An 18,207-nucleotide genomic window follows, 5' to 3' on the forward strand; every position below is an offset into this window, starting at 1 on the left:
CCACTTCACTATTTTGAACTCGTAGGATGTTATTGCAGCTTTACATCTCATTCTTAGCTTGCAAAGCATTAAACAACAATGAGGTGCTATGGTTTGTTTATTTTGATTATGACAAAACACTCAGAGGTTATCTTTCTAAAGGAAGGGATGTTTTCCTGGAGGATCTTCTAAAAGAAACAGGCTCGTATACTCGTTATATATGGAGAAAACTACAAAAACGCCGCTCCTGCCAGCCCGTTACCGGGGATTCGAATCCCAGTCGAACTACCATGGTTCAACGACTCCCAGGGTTTCATTCAACCGATGGTGCCCAACAGTGAGGTCTAATCTTGCTTGTATTTGTATTGTTGCGTTTTTCTTTTCCGACACCAGTTGTTACGTTATTTTCTCTCTTCACGTTCGTAAGGGGTTCGTGTGGATTTGGAGTGAATAACGACGACACTTGATGAAGTATCGAAACACATTTTATTTAGCCACTATTAATCAGGACAGCTCCAAAACACTTTTACAGTAGTCGAAGATCTACTATAAACACGCTGCAACAATCAGCGACACTGTCGTGCAATAACGGTGGAGACAGCTTCGCTGCAAAGTACTAGAGTACAGCTCCCGACTCTGCTCCGTCGTTCTCGGAACTCCCCGTACTCTCGAGACTCTCCACTCTACAACTCGCGATGCAGTCGACGACACACAGAGCACAGCTCCCGACTCTTCGGTTCAGTCGTTCCCGGGGCTTAACACACTCTTTCGACGATGCACTCACTAACCGTGATACACTAAGAGACTCTTCGATGCACTCGACGACCCACTCGGCACTCGCTGCCCGGCTGTCAACTCGATCGACTCCTCACGGACTGACTGACCATATCGCCCTCTACGAGACACACACTAACCGACTGCGAACCAGCAGGGTTTACATAGCTTTCGCCTTGTGTTCGAGAACATTCTGGGCTAAACCGGTAAGAATTCGTTCCAGAAGGTTCTCCTTCCATCCATGATATATCGCCAATTTATTGCCAAATGGACGATTTCTCGCCAAATACGGCAACCCTAAAAATTGCTTTGCGGGGAAGCCATCTTACCGCGCCTGTACATTTCGTAACAGTATATTAAACTAACAACTTATAAATAAATTTATTTTCTGCTGCTGCATACTAATGTGCATTACATGTTTTTCGAAGCCGGAATCATGAAATCTTATTACTATTCCAGGAATCTACTACCTGAACGTCTTTTATACTATGAGTGAACCTACTAGAGAATGCAATAATTCCGCATGTTCTTCCCTATTTGAAAGGCAACTAAAGAGGAGACTGCTTTATAGTGATGTTCCTTTATAAAGGTCCCCTCATCAACCTTATGCAGGTTTACCTGCACCTTTATAATGGATATCTTTATTATTTTATTCGGATGAATGACACCTTTATTCTTTTTTTTTTTTCGGATGCCATCACCTTTATTATTCTATTCGAAAAGACTTAAATATCCATTAGAAAGCCTCGACGTAAATTTGCGAGCCACCTAATAAAGATTTTTTTCTAACTTAGAAAAGGCAAACTTTGGAAGGATGGACAACTTCAAATCAGGCTCTCTTTATAAAAGTTCAGTTTTCGTTCGCAAACCTCAATTGTAATGTAAACAAAAATGGGACTTGCATAAGGATGCGTTAGCATAAAGGAACACGCGCCCTTTTGGAGGTTGCTAAGTTATAAACCTAATCTCCGTAAGGATTCGCGCAACTGAAAGCCAGAGTACTCTTATGAAGTTTTCTGTCTTTTGGAATTACGGCCGAAGTGCATAAGGGAGCTGGTAACTTTGTGACAGGGCACTGATATGAAAAGATCAGGCATTATGGCGAATTACTGTTTTCATGGCGTTTCTCAGGGAGAACCACGAGACCCAGTCGATTATATCCATGTGGTGAGTTGTGATGCATTACATTTTAGTTTCAATACTACTTTAGAGATTATGTTTTTCGGAAGAGGAAGTACCAAAAATCAACTATGATCTCTTCTGGATTCGAGCTACCAATAATCCATTTGGTAGCTGAACATCTTGAGAACGTATGGGGCAATGTGATAATACTTTACAAACCATGAAAAAATGATAAATGTGAGGTTACTACATAGAACCACCTGATTTTTGTTCACTCTAGAAGTAGATCTCAGAGTTCAGCAAAGTATTTTCTTTCGTTTAGAAGGTACTTGTTTCCTCAATTATTAATATTTTGGTTTCTGTGATACTTAAGTTCCTTCTAAGAAAAGAATGCTAGTGACATTTCCGGAAAATGTCTTTTGAAGGAAGCTTGATTATGAGAAGTTATTTCATAGTATGTATCCGAAGTTGGACAGGAGACCTCATACAATCGAATATGTAAGACTTCTAAGCGGAAATATTTGTGATCGGGTTCGATTCCCATGCATCTTTATAGCGTTTTCATGATTTTCCATGTAGCATAAATTTGAGCTAGGTTCTCTTAAAACCTTTTCCACGATACTAGTTTTTTTTTAGCCAGAGAGACTTACAAAAATTTCATTTTCTCTGTGCGTTCTGTCGTGGTTTAAGCGGTAGCATGTTCAGCTAGCAAATGAAAGACTCATGCAATCTTATTTAACAGAGTTCGAATCCCTGAGGACAGCCTACTTGCTTTTTCGGGTTTCTCACTCGAAAGACCCAAATCTCTATACAGTGGTGCCAGAATTAATATGCGCAGGGCTGTAATTCGTCACTAACTGAATTTGGTCGGTTATTACCCATAGGGAGACTATTGTGCTTTGCCGTAATACAACAAATTCATTCTTTTGACATTTAGCAAGATGCTGATGCAGCATTTGATTAGTTTTAATGCGCAGCTTTTTTTAATCTTATGAAGTTTCGTATTCTTTAGTAGCATCAAATGTACGAAATCTCTAAGACAAAGTAACTTTTAATCACTATGTTTTGTAAAGTCCCACAGAGACTGAGAAAGGATGTAAAAGATCCTTTTGTTTAATTAAAATAAACGTTTAATCAGAAGGCTCTGCTAAGGTTACAAAACAACCAGCATTTATGGCTTAAATCAAAAGTAACGGGTTTTAAATTATAACTAATCTATATAATCAAATCTAGACAAAATGCTACGCAAACAGAGAAACTCACAAGCTGGCTTTGACCTAAAGCCGGCGTGACAAGCCTTAATGGCGAAAATAATGGAATGCCGCAGAATGCTGCTCTCTAAGGAATTATTTAGCAAACGTGGCCTTCAGCAGGCAGAAAGCGCTCTAATTATATCCTTTAAATACTGTCTCTTTTCTACCTCATTTGAATACAAGCGTTTGCATTCTGGTAAGAAAATCGAAAGCAATATGTACAGCTAGCAATTTAGCATAAAATAACTGGTTAGTAAAGGTGTCTTTATAATCTGTTATTCATAATTTAAATTTTTGCATAATTTTTATGTTTTCTTTTGTCTGCGAGTTATAGTTGTTTGAATAAGGTAACAATTATAGGTATTTTATCGTTATTTTAGATGATATTAGTATTGCAGCATTATACTGTATTATTTATTTTTCCTTATTATCGTGTACGAGGTTGCGATCCAAATTGCAAAAAAAATCTGACTTTAGATTACGTAATAAGGCATTATGGACGTCCACAGAGAGTAGGCAAATAGTCACTTGCTTTGACCTCCAACCAAATCAAGGAAAAAAAACAGTTTTTCATTGATTCTTCTATAAGATATGAGTAGTATTTTTCTTTCTCTATTGATATAGCATTATGTTCTATAATCTCGTTGTGAACCTCCGTATTAAAGTAAGTAATTATCTTCAAACGTTTTCCCAGCTTTGCAAAATCTTCTACGAACGCCTATGTCCGAATATATTTCGTGACTAGGAGATATTGTAATGTAAATCAAATAGAAATATAAATCAAATATTAGTATGATCGAAGCAAACAGATACGAATAAATAAAACATCTGATGGATCTCGTTAGAGGACATAACGAGCAGAGCGGTATATGCGCCAGCATTGCCTTGTTTTCGCTCGTTATGTGTTGTTCTTATCTTTTATGAAACAATTATTCTTTTTGAAGTACTTGTTGAACAAAAATTAAAGTGTGTTATTCTATTTTGTTCCTTTTTTACTGAAACGATCGACTAAAGACATATATCTCTTCTATTTAGTCTTAGGTAGATAGTCCTGGTGACATATTCGAATAACCTAACTTTGCATTTAGAAAACATCAACTGGAATGAGTTGATTGCATTATAGAAAAGCACACGCGGTGTATCTGCTCAAGGGGAGTGGGGCCTTCGTGGAGAACAGCAGGGAAACTGTCTCATTTTCACATAGCCATATGAAGTCCAAACTCCCACTCGGACAACTCGACTACTAAGATTTGAACTCTGGGCGAATTGTAAGTATTGAGTGATTTTACCGCTCGACATCGGTGGGAGGCCTAAGACAGTTTATAATAATGTTTCTCTCTGGAAGTGTCAAGCCAGTAAATTTATTATTTTAGAGAAATTGTTTGGCATGTTTCGTCCTGGTTATGCTATGAAAGAAAATATCCAAACTATTTCTTCCTTTACTTGAATTGCCTACCAGCGGCCGAGCGGTAAAGTCGCTGAACACTGATAGTTCGGTCCGAGGTTCGAATCCCGCGAACGGGCTGGCTGCATGGGCGTTTTCGTGGTTTTCCCCATGTGTAACGTGTATACGAGCCAGTTTCCCTTAGAAAGTCCTCCACGAAGGCATCCCTCCCCTTAGGCAGATAGCCCTAGTGTGCTTTGCCGTAATTAAATACACACACACCTTTACTTGAATTTAAATTTTCAATGATAATGTCTTAAAACCCAATCTACATCTTTCTTAATCCACTTCAAAAATTCTCTACGTCGCTTATTATGCTATATTTTATTCAGTTCAAACCGGACGTATTATCCAGATTTGACAATGTTACTTTCTTTTGCTTCTGCGTGATATCGCGCATTTTCGTCCACATAAATGGGCGTGGGTTGATAGATGATTAAAGAACCTCACTTTGATATTTAATGGAGCACATTCTGTTATCAAATTCCTTCCGCAACGCGAAGGTGGGCGTTGACCACCTGTCAGCCATTTCTGCGTTAACCTTGGGTTTACAACAGGTGGCGCAGCTTTCATTCAGTATCGCTCAAACTTCTGTACTGCATCTCTTTGAAAACCTTCCGGTGGCTAAGGTTATAGATCTCGCAGGCATGGCATGTCTTGTAGACAGTCATAAGTTTGCTTTCCACTTGGCTTTCAATCAAACTAATGACAGGTGATCAGATATATATCCAAGATATTCTTATTTGTCATTACCAAAGGAATTACCAAAGGAAGAAATGTGGTATTTTATTGAAATAAGATAGGGAAATTATGCCGCTAATGTTACCTTTTTTTTTTCGCAAAGCGTTTTGCAAATCTATTAAAATTTTGAGCATGCTTTTCTTGACTGCTTTTTCCCAAATTTTTTCTTATCGTGCTATTAATTGTTTTTGTAAAATTTTGCAGCCATCAGGCGCAAAAGCAAGAAACACGCAAAACTGTAGAATACAGAAAATCCGATTTATTTTTAATGTATTTTAATGCGATTCGCTTCCGTTAGAACGTCTTTTTTTTTGGGGGGGAGGGGTCGCTGCCATATTTATAAACGAGATGAGCTATATTTGCGATTTACCGCTACATCCACTTACAATTCAGTTATTTACTGCATTCTTTGGATTCTGATATGAAGAAACAAAATGCAGCATCTCCGTAAAATATTGTAACGTAACCTTTGGGATGTGTGGATTTCTCAGCGAAAAAGAAAGCTTTATTTCGTAACATCCTTATTTTTAAGTTCAGGTATATTTAATAGTCTCGATGAACAAAATGATGCGATTTTTTTCACTAGTGATAAAACTCTTAAATAAGTATTACCCTAAAGTTTCCAGAATTTATCGCATGGCACATCTTAGAACAGTATTCGATCTCGTTCCTAACAATACTATAATGCTGCCTACAGGTGATAGGAATCACCAAGTACTATTTTGCCATACTCAGTGCATTGTTAGAGCCGTCTGACAACGAGCGGTTAAACGCTGAATACTGGTATTTCTACTGAGGTACAAATCCGAACGAATCAGCAGACAGAATGCGAGTTTTCGAGGTTTTCCTTATGGTTTGATTTATTTTAATATGGGAAAGATCGACAAGGCTATCTGTGTAAGAGGAGAGATGGACGTACAAAGGAAAACTGGCTCCTATCCACATTACACATGGGAAAATACTTGAAGATACCTATGCAGCTGGTCCGTTCGCCTGTTAGCGAACTCAAGTCGAACTACCAATGTTCAGTGACCGATCAATAGCTGGTGGGCGGTTTTTCATGTGTAACACGAATACAAGTTAGTTTCCTTTAACCCTTTACGGCACGCTACCTTTTAAAGTCGGAGTTTTGATTTAAAAAAAAAGAGGTAGGCAGTTTAATTAGGCCTAGAGGAGTACATAAGTAAAATTTTGTGAAGATAGTTATTATCGTTTTAATTCTGTGGGTGTGCCCAAAGTGGCACACTGATTGAATAGAGCTTCGAAACGAGTGCTGAAACGAGCATTGTTGTCAATAAACTGGCCGATAAGATGCGGAGAAACAAAGAATACATACTCTCAGTTGTCCTAGATTATCGGTGAGCCCGGTCTGGACACACCTAGGGTTCGCTGTTTGATTTTAGGCACGATTTTTATACTCTAAAGAAATCTGAAAATTTTCTTTGAAAAATGAGGGTCTTAAAAAACTAAACATGCCTAAAATATATGGACTGGTTTGTGTTGAGCTGTCTTCTACTATAAATAAAGAAGCTTCAGAGTAATCTATAAATCCTTTTTCATTCAATTTTTCTTTGCGTACAGAAGGAAATTTTTAGGCGTATCCAGACCGGACACACTGTGCCGCAAAGGGTTAAAAAGGCCACTTACGAAATCATCCCTTCCCTTAAACTGAGAGCCTTTGCGTGCTTTGCCATGATCTAAATAATCCAATGCGTTCTTAGTATATTTTTGAAACATATTTTACAGGACACCTTTGAATCTATTCTGTGGCCCGACATTTTCTTAGTGACGTCCCGGAGTTAAGGTGTCAGTACATTTATGCCGGTTTCAAAAGCCTTCATGTACTGTTCAAAAATATAAAGATTTTCATAAAGGCAACCTACTATAAATGTATCTTCATTCTTATAAAGATCAGTTTCCAACATAAAATAATCATCTTTCCTAAAGGTGCGGGCACCTTGGTGTCGGAACACTACCATATCAGTAGGATTCCTTATTTCTACTCTGATTAATACAGCAAATGAAAATTCTACACTGGTGTGCAAAACTTAAGCAACAATGTAAATTTTAATCAAATGGCCATGAAATTGAAGAAAAGAGGTTCTTTCGATCAGTACAATGAACACGCAATTCAATAGAAAGGTCATGCCTACGCAAATGTCAGGAACAAAACGTCCCGGGCGACGTGAGCGTAACGCAAAACTCGTGCGGTCGGCGCGCTCAACTCAAGACTACAATAAAGGAAGGACGGGGTCGTAATTAAAGACATTCGCTGCAAGTGCAAGTGAGTTCTTTCGTTAAATATGGCTAGAAGAAATCACCTGGATGACTCCACACGTGGAAGAAAGCTGAAGGAGGGCGTAGTGTGACCTGTGTGGCTGAAGAGTTCGGAATCAACAAAAGTGTCGTAGAGTATGTGTTGGAGACGCCTTGCGGCACGATTACATCCTCCGGGGAACAACCAACAACTGAAATAGATGCTGATTGAGGAATGGGAACTCTTACCTCATGATCTGTTTGACAATCTGGTGCTGAGTATGGAGAGACGGTGCGAAGCAACCATTGCAGTAAGGGAAGGGCATATCCCATACTAAGTAATATGTGCTTGCTGGTCTTCCTCTTGTACAGCAGCCATGTGTAACGATACTATGAGATCAATTAAGCCTGTTTTTGTCTGATTCCATACTGTATGCATTGTATTCATTTCCGCTCAACTATGCTTTCGTCATCGTTTAAACACAAAATGCTGTCTCTCATGTCTGAATTTCATGTCTCTCAGATCATTTCTCGTGGAGTTATGGCAAAAGGAACAGCTGTTGCTTAAGTTTTGCACACCAGTGTACTTGAATAGTGGTGTCCGTAGCGGCGTAAAATGTGTCATTACTTTCATAAAGATTCCCGTTTCCAAATTAAACCCTGTTCTGTATAAAGATGTGGAGACCTTTTTTCGAAGTTTCCTAGTATTGCAGAAGTGAGTTTGTTCATACGTTTCCGATCCAGGTCTTTGAGAGACTTTCATTCATATCTTTACTTCACAACCACCAAAACTCATTTTGTGTCTCCACATTATGAAATCTTTAAAGCGCATTTAATGGCTTTGAAGTAGCAAGCTTCTGTGATTATTCCGACATTTGTTTATGATACACCCCTACGCTTGCTATGAGAATGAAAAATTTTGAAGATTTTCATGGAAGAGTTGAAAAATGCATTTATTCTATAATATCATATAATTTTGCTTTCAAAATACGGATAAAAATTGTTTTAGACTCAATAACTAAGACAAATTAACAAATTTTATCATTTACAATTCACGCGAATTGTCAGTGGAAGATTATTGTCTTATTCGGAATACTGTCAGTGATGTCAATAATATTAAGCTTCCCAACTTCATAATCGGTAAAAGTATAAACGCTCTATTCTTCTTCCCACAACTGCCCAAGTTTTTCCTGCCTGTTACCTGTGAGTATAGTAAACTAGCGATTTATCGGAAGTAGGTGCTTTGTTACATCCAAATAGCCATAAACTTAACTCTATTTATGGAATTAATGCCAAGGATGACGTCCATGGTTGAGCCTCATCAGCGGCCGAGTGGTAGCATCGCTGAACACTGGTAGCTTAGTCCGGGGTTCGAGTCCCACAAACAGGCTGGCTGATGGTTGATTTTCGTGGTTTTTCGTGCAGCGTGTATGAATCCCCTTTAGAGAGTTCTTCTCGAAGGCATCTCTTTTTTTAGACAGACAGCCCTCGAGTGCTTTGCAAACCAAATCGTGGTTGACTCAGTCATTATTAATACGAGAGCTAAAAAATGTTGTAAATAGGAATAAAGTAACCCATTTTATAATTTTAAAATGTATTTTCAATAATCTGTTCATTTTGGTTACATGAATTAAATCGGCGTTCATAACAAAAGAAACCGTTTCAAGTAACGGAGAAATAAACAATAGAAATTTTAAAACTAATATATAAATGGCATTAAAAAACAGTATTTACAAAAGAATTTGAACACTGTTATCGAGTTTAAAATCGCATAAAAAATCGTTTAGAGAATTTTTATGCAAAGCTTTCGTATTTAGAATTGCGTACAATTAGATTACGTACTATTGTAGATAAAAGCAACTAGCATATTATTAATTTTCTCTTCCTTTTTGTATCTGATGTAGATGATTTGTTTTACACTGATGACTGGTGAGAATAATTTTTCTCTAATTCCTCGATAAATTTAGCACTTTCTGTATTTGAAAAGAGCCGGTTAATCTTCAGCTAATTGAAGTGTCAAGTGTGATGGCGTTTGTCTTACTGTGTGCAATGTAATCTATATCAAGATAATAGTTACCATTCTTTACCATTCGGTTACAGCCGAAAACATCGCGGCAAAAACATCGCGGACGAAAACGTCGCAGAAAAAACAACGCAAGACGAAAACGTCGTGATACAAAACATCGTGGGAGAAAACATCGCAAAGAGAAAACATCGCAGTTCCAAAACATCGTGATATAAAATATCGTCGTCCAAAATAAAGCGGTTCAAAAATTTCGCAGTTTAAAAACATCGTCGTCGAAAATATCGTGGTAAAAATAAAGTATCTACAAATCATCGCATGACGATAACATCGCAGACATGCTTTTTTCAGGCTTTAATAATTGTAAATGGAGATTTCCATAATGATTTGTGAGCGCAAGATGGAAAGAAGGATAATCTTTACTTTCATATTTTTTATTAACTATAATAATTTTTTGCTGAAAAAGTAAGAAGGAAATTTAAGCATAGAAAATTAAGGCAACTTGATAGCACTTAATAGAATTCTCATTAATATATAATTTTTTATGAAGTTTTTACTGATAATTTTTCATTAAAAGTATAATCTAAAAAAGTTTAGAAAAAGGAAGCTACGTAACTGCATGACCTTATCTATAAAAAATTGCTAATTGTGAGATTATTTTCTTCACTTTTGTCAATCTAATACTCTTATAATGAAAATAATTTCTTGTTCTGCTTCAGTTTATTCTTAAGTATTAAGTTTCCTTCTTAATTTTTCATCAAAAATATATTAGTTAATAAAAAATATGAAAGTAAAAATTATCTTTCTTTCCATCTCGCGCTCACAAATCATTATGGGAATATCCATTTACAATTATTAAAGCCTGAAAAAAGCATGTCTGCGATGTTATCGTCCTGCGATAATTTGTCGATACTTTATTTTTTACCGCGATATTTTCGACGGCGATATTTTTAAACTGCGAAGTTTTTGAACCGCTTTATTTTCGACGACGATATTTTGTACCACGATGTTTTAGAACTGCGATGTTTTCTCTTTGCGATGTTTTCTCCTACGATGTTTTGTAGCACGACGTTTTCGCCTTGCGTTGTTTCCTCCGCGACGTTTTTCCCCGCGATGATTTTGCCGCGATGTTATCGGCGGACACCTTACCATTCACTGTCTTCCACATTCGCATAAAAATAAGAGACCAGTGTTTGTTGACTCAGCAACTGGTGGGATACAAAGCAATTATAATCTAGAATATTTGTTCTTGTACGAGGAGCATTTGTGCATTTCAAAATACATTTTCCTTTTCAGCTCCAAGCAATGAGCACGGCGGAGGGACCCTCGAGAGGCACTGCTCTTTGGCCAGCACTCCGTCCAAGCAGCCCGCCCCGGGGGAAGAAGGGGGCCAGGAAGAGCAACAGCAGCAGGAAGGTGACGGGAAGCCTCTGTCCAGCGCCTGGCAGGCCGCTCTAGGGGCCACGTCAGCCATGGATAAGGAGAAACAGGAGAGGAAGCGGGTCGTCCGGAAACCTCCCAAGGTGGTGGAGAGGCCCGTAAGGGCCCTCTTCTGCCTCACTCTCAAGAATCCCATTCGGAAAATCTGTATAGACATAGTTGAATGGAAGTATCCTTTTGATTTCTGCAACATATTTAAAATATATTAACTTTATGATAAATTACACATTTTATTACTAAATTACAATGAAATATTTAAGGGAAAAGTTCAGATGAAATGTGCAGAAGTTTAAAATTTTAAATGTTAAAAGCAACAAGGTCAGATAAAATGGGGAAATTGTGAAGTTATAAGTTTAATGGCTAGTGACGCTTTAAAGTATGTTCCCTGCCTACAATGAAGTTACACAAGCATAGATTTAAAATTGAAGAAACTTTATTTGTCCTTTTTTGCCTCATAGCAGATGCAGCTAAGTAGTGAGATTACAAATTAAAAGTTCGATTTCTTATAGACAACTACTTGTAACACTTCATCAGGTGATCTACCTTGAAGTCTGCAATCATTAAAATCAAATCTTGTTAATCAAGATACCTGGAATTTTTTCTTAGCATACAACAACAGATGGGAACACTTATCTACTTCAACAACCGATACGTCTTCCGGCTTAGTAATTCTTTCTTAAAATATGTTAGAATACTACTTGTAAACGTTACTGCAGCTGTTTAGTTCACAAAACATGAGTTGCAATTAACCGTTCTCGCCCTCACAAAATATAATAAAAGCAGTCTTGTGCTTTGTTAATGCCCGGCTGTCATATCTTGATCATATTTATGTAAAACGCACAATCAGCTGTCTGTTAAATTGCAAATTTTCACGACCTTAAATGTAAATATGTCGTAATATGAAAGAGTAATATTGTAATTGAGTACTGATTAGTAGCTAAGTTTAGATTACTAAAATTAATCACGCAGTCGTCAAGGATAATTAGGGAAGAAACTCCTATAGATGATCGTATAGTTTTGATAATACTAGAAACGTTGTGTACCTGCGCCCGGGATCTGCCGCTGGAAATGGCTTTGTTAGAAATCAGGTTCCCTGCTATTTTCATGAAATCCTTATTCCATAGTAAAACATAGAATTGCAACCCAGCATAGCATACTATTCAAATAACACAAACTCGCATAGTCATTCAAACTGCATTCTTATTTTTTAATTCTATATTCTAATACATGACAAAGCATATTTCTTAATGTTTAATTCCTTAATCCTCTAATCTCCCGGGAGATAATATATATATATATACAATTTAAGAAAGTTAATTAAGATTAAACATCTCTTTTACCTCGAACAATTAGGCAAAGAGGTCATCTAGGTTAGAATACATAACAGTACAGTAACATTCCTTTTTTTTGTTTTTATTTATTAAGACCTTATACATTACTAAATTCCGATATTCATTACATTAATACTACAAAAAATTCTAACAAACACTATCTCGAATGAACACAAATTAAAGGAAAATTAGTATTCTCTATAATGATAAGAGAAACAGGGCTCCTGGAGTCCTTCGAGTAATCAAGCAATAAAAGAATGAAAATAAAATTCCTTAAGAGAGAGAAAAAGAAAAATAAACTTAGCTCTTACTTAGCTTAAACCTATAAGGTAAAAGAATGGTCTGGCGTTCTATTTTTTGCTGAGGTCACTAATCGTGTCACTCCCACGCATTGTCCGCTGTTCCGTCGAGAAAGGCAATGGGCTCGTCGTATGGTGTTTCGTCATGGGGAAGGCACCTCCCGTTGACACATCTACTTCGTCGGTCATCCACCCCCTTCTCTCGTCAATCTTCAGACAGGTTCGTAGAGAACACTTAAAAAAAATCATCATCGTAGCGGGGCAACGGATGAGGCAAAGTCCATAATCCTTTACAGCAGACAAATCACGTCGACAATGCGTGCCCCTTGGATTTTGATGGTGTAGAAGGCAATAATATCACAGACTCCCCACGAAAGGACTTCAAGAACGTAACAAAAGGAACACCACAAGCAAGAACGTAAGAATAGTTCTCTATTTGACTCAGCAGCTAAACAGTGCAAGAAGACCAGATAAGCACGTTCAAGAATGTCAGCAGCAAACGCAGAAAAAAAAATCCAAATCCCAGAGAGCGAATACTCCAATTTTTTCCTCGAAATTACGACAAGCATTGCTTTCCAGACTTGGCAAAACTCGCCCCTCAGAAGCTTCCAAAGTCCAATCTGTTTTCCAAAACCGGTCAAGTCTACTGCCCAAGTCTGCTACCTACGAAAATTCGTCACTTCTTTCGGAACCGGCTCGCCAAAATCCTGACCTCTTCCCTACCTTTCCATTAACCTTCCTGTTTACAAGTATACTTGACCACGTAACACCTCCCTTCGGCTAAACTCCGAATAAAGACCTAGCTTCTAGAATCCTGTGGAACATTCCCTGAGCAAAAGAAGACAGGAAAAAGAAAGCAAAATGGCACAAAGTAAACGAATATCAGGCGGCCCTGTTTCTTTAAATTAAATCATTAAATCAAACTAACATTTCACAATTAATCCATTGCAGTTCTCTAAATTTTTCCCTTTCACTTTATATTAGAAAATTTTACATATAAATTTTACTTGAGTCACTGGTTCACAGACTGTATCCCAATATATTAAGAATTAAGCGAAAATAAAAGAAAAATTAATCTCCTTATAATAAAAATGCACGAATAAATGCTTCTTTCTAGAGAAAAAAATTAAACTTGAAATCTAATTAATTCAGCAGAATACAGAAATCTCGAATTTTACTACACAACATCTCCATCTATTTGCATAATCTATGAAGTTAACTTGACACACTTATCTATATTATCGAAACTTGCTTCAGTAATTTGGTAATGCATCATTCTTAGGTGTAGTTTCTCAAAATGGTTGCCCTCTTATAATGCCGTATTGCTGTGTACTAGCGTGCTGTATAATAATGAAATAAATTAGAATGTAAATGCAGCACAGTTTGGAATATTTGTATGGTTCAGATAATAAAAAATAAAAGTTATTCTTCTTTTGCCCGATGACATTTAAAGTAAACATTAATGAAACAGCAATATAAAGTTTGAAGTAATTAATTAAATTTAAAATAAAACCATATAACTTCTTAATGGTATATAAACAGTCCTTTGAGCAAAAGAAACTCCATAAGTGATTAAAACATTATTATTTTTATGTTTTTTATTCTTAATGGAGTGACTACTGAGAGTAAATCCTTTACTTATCGCGAAGTGTCTAAATGGTTAACTGAATTATTATCAATACTTTTATTGGCTATTGTGATTATATTCCTTAATGTTTTTCTAGGCCTTTTGAATATCTTATACTTTTAACCATTTTTGCAAATTGTATAGCTTTAGCCGTATTTACTCCCTTTCCTTATGGCGACTCCAACACTGTAAATGCTTATCTGGTAAGTGACTTTGCCTTTTTAAAGTAATTATTCTTTCCCCCTTTTTTCGTGTGTTCGTATATTACAGAAAGAAAATCTTTAATTGTTGTTAGGGATATAATTTGACAAAATTGAAAAAATGTGGACTTAATGAAACTTTTTTTATGCACATTAGTTATATAATGATAAGAAGAAATCTTAACAATTGTTCACGTGACATTCATTATAAATGTTTTACTAAATTCACTTTTGTTAATATCGATAACTGTATATTTCCTTACATAAGCCTGGAGGAGAGATTTTTCTGCAAAAATTTAGCTGAAATTGGAAACGCATGTGTAAGCCTAGTTTAAATCTAACTGCAAAATATTCGAATAATGGTCGTTAGCTAGGTCTGTCAAAGAATTTAAAGGCGAGTGTCAAGTAATTTTCTTTTCAGAAAATAGGCCAGAACTGGTAGTCACCCCGTTCAAAAAATGTTGCATGATTAAAGCTATGAACGGAAGTTATGATGATATCTAGGAGTTGTCAACTTCATAACTATGAATTGGAGGACAATACTATTTACTAGAAGTTAACTGTAGTAGAAAATTTCTGAGAATTACTAGAAATCGGATACCGATACTAAGAAATTTAATTATTATATTAAGATTAAGTAATTTTTTCAATTGATTTCAATTATTAGTATTTTCCAGTTATTCATTTTTGTATTCCCTTTTTATGCTTGAAAGTATGTGGTAATGTTCTCAACTTTCAGGTAGATCAACTAATTTTTAACTTTTCCTGTCAATGAAGAATACTTAATAAATTTCCTATGAACGATAGAATTGGAATGAACCTAAGTCAAATGATATTTTACGATAAGAATAAATTTGATACTGATGAAAGCAACGAAACTAACCACAGAAGAGTTACAACTTTACCTGCAATCTGATTCTGGGATCTGAATGAGTTTTCTTCATGCGGGTATCGTATCTTTTACCCCGTATGCCGGAAATATGAGCCAGTTTGGCTTGTATAGACCTAAATTAGTTTAAATATGCCATGAATGTACTTTTTATGGACCAAAAGAACGCTGCAGTGCTGGAATAAAGTAAATAATTTTGATAGATTTTATTCTTATTGCGCTTAATCTAAAGACCTAGTAACCTCACTACATTTCCGAATATCGTTTCGTTCCGTTTTAACTTAGAATCCATCAGATCCAATCACATCAGAAACACACAGAATAACTACACTTTGCATTTTAAGTTTCTAAAGTTCTGCTGCTCCAAACTTATGTTTCGCTTGTCGTTTAAACTGACTTTTTACTTGGATTTTCTGGCTAAAAGGATGACACACTGGAAAAGCAGGAAAGACTCAATATAATAATGTATTGATCAAAATAAACCTTGTAAAGTAAGTAATTCTAACTGCTGTTATATGATGTAAACATCACATAACAGCATGAATAGATAATATTTCCTCTAATTTTTACTGTCGAGATTCATTATTAATTTTCTCTTCAACAGAATTTATGGTTCATGAAACAACTTTCATTGAACTGTTTCGTGGTATAAATCAATCATTGATTAATATAACCGACTAATATTATTGATTTTTACGAATGACGTAATTCTAGGAAAGTTAAAATTAAGCACAATATTAATACATTATGTAAAACCATTTAATCCAAATATAAAAATTTTTACTTAAATTTTTTACGTTTTATTTTTTAATATTTTTATAAATATTTCGAAAACATTTTTGTATTATAACCAATAAAATTGTTAACATCATCTTAAAGTAGATGCATTTCTAGGCACACCTGCAAAAAATTAGTTTTTTATTCAAAACGTTCTAAAATATACATGAAATTACATATTGACACGTTTTGAAATTTGACCTTTTTTTTTCTTGGTGTGTTTTTTGAGCGATAATAATGCCAAATGTGGCTTACGTACTTTGTTAAAATTATTTGATAGCATGAAAGATACCTCCATTCGTCTGCAATGTAAAACAGGAAAGTAAAACTAGGTTGCTATAAATTAAGAAGATAGCCAAGTAAATTATTCTTGGCGCAAACTGAAAAAAATGCGCCAAGATCAATTTTTGAATTTCTTCGTGAATATCGCACTAAATTTTACTAAATTTAATATTTAGGCATAATTTCGTAGAATCGAAATATGGAAAACAAATGGCATGTCATTTTAGCAAAAGTCCGATTTTGTGTCAAAATACATATGTTAGAATAATGCTATATATAAATCTAATATATATCCTAAGTCGCGCTTTCGAAATATGAAAAACGCAATTTGAATTTCGTCAATCGGCCCAGCAGAACGGGAAATGTAAAACTGTCCCCCCCTTTTTTGCGCAGTGTACATACAATATGTAATTTATTTAATAAATGTTGTATAATTTCATTTTATTAATATTTAATTATTTATGTAAACACTTATTATATTTGTGCAAAAGTTACCAGTATTAATAGTAGGTGACATAATTTTTCTTTCTTTCTAACAAAAAGTATATATATACTTAAGGACATATAGGAGTGATAATAGCAGCTGATCGCTGCTTCTCATGATAGAAGCCCTAGCGTTTCCTCACGGAATACTATTGTTTCCTGAGGATTCGCCAAGTTTTCCTAAAAACATTTTGAGCTTTTTTTTCGTGCATTTCCTATTTTTTACGTGTATGTACTTTCAAAGTGTAATTTAATAAGTATTATATAGTTTGAGTTAATGAACATATAATTAGTTGCATAAACATTTATTATTTCTATACGAATGACTAATGTAATGTTCTTATTTCTTTATAATAAAAAATATGGTTATTCAATTGTGGTAATACTGCTATATAACTGTTAAATTGTGGTAATACTGCTATGTAACTATTAATATAGTTAAAATAATACTTTAGGGGTTTGTTAGTTTTGCATGAAATAAATGCAAAACTTTACGTTCGTATGCGTGTATAATATTCATGTTGTTTAATTAAATTACATCTGAAATACGTTATAAAAATATTGCTGTGACTGCATCCTTCTTGAAACCCCTTTGAAAAGCTTCCTGACGCCCCAGTATTTCACGTCTATTTCGATAAAGCAAGTACTTCTAACAAGTAAACCTTCTTTCCTTTGATACCGGTTTCCCGGAAACCCATATATTTTCTGAAAGCTTATGTCACAAGTAGAAAAGCTGTGAAGTCTTAGGGGCAGAGGGCTAAGCGTTTATGATCTATAGCAGTCTCCAAACTACGGCCCAAGGGCCAAATCTGGCCCGCGAGCACTAATAATCCGGCTCGCCAGGGGTTTCTTTAAAATAATTTTTTAAAATTTAAAGTAACAAAAAACATACACATTAAATATTTTATAATAACAGCCAATCTAGAAAAGCGTTGCCTATCATGCGCGTTGTATATAAAACATAATATAGACATTATACAATCATTTCTAAATTTACTATGAGGGAAATACGCTCTATATAAAAAATCTGATGTGGACACACATGAATTCCTCATATGTCCTTTAAATTATACATATTTTTGGCCGCACTTCATTTAAACTTATTTCCTCGAATTTCATTAGAGATATAGTTCTCATTCAATCAATTCAGTTCTCACTTGGTGACGAGGCAAAAATACATAAAAACTCAAAACATCTTCAAACAAAACAGGAGTTGAAAATGTAAACAAATAGTGATTTTAGTAGGCTTAGTAGCACTTAAACAACTTTTAAAATATTGATAATTCT

The 18,207-nt window shown here is 35.5% G+C and overlaps 1 protein-coding gene across 3 annotated transcripts in view; it reads left to right on the forward strand.

Moving 5' to 3' along the window:
• The window catches only part of Ca-alpha1D (Ca[2+]-channel protein alpha[[1]] subunit D), a 275,473-nt gene that overhangs the window by 107,347 nt on the left and 149,919 nt on the right, over positions 1-18,207 (forward strand). For all 3 annotated transcript variants that reach the window (XM_085816586.1, XM_085816587.1, XM_085816588.1), the window contains exons 2-3: positions 10,889-11,201; positions 14,387-14,492. In XM_085816586.1, coding sequence (XP_085672712.1) covers positions 10,889-11,201; positions 14,387-14,492 — 419 coding nt within the window. The remainder of the gene's footprint in view (positions 1-10,888; positions 11,202-14,386; positions 14,493-18,207) is intronic.

This window comes from Stegodyphus dumicola, chromosome 5 (genome assembly GCF_044657685.1).
Source record: "Stegodyphus dumicola isolate Sdum_Otavi_A_Nest chromosome 5, ASM4465768v1".
Lineage (NCBI taxonomy): Eukaryota > Metazoa > Arthropoda > Arachnida > Araneae > Eresidae > Stegodyphus > Stegodyphus dumicola.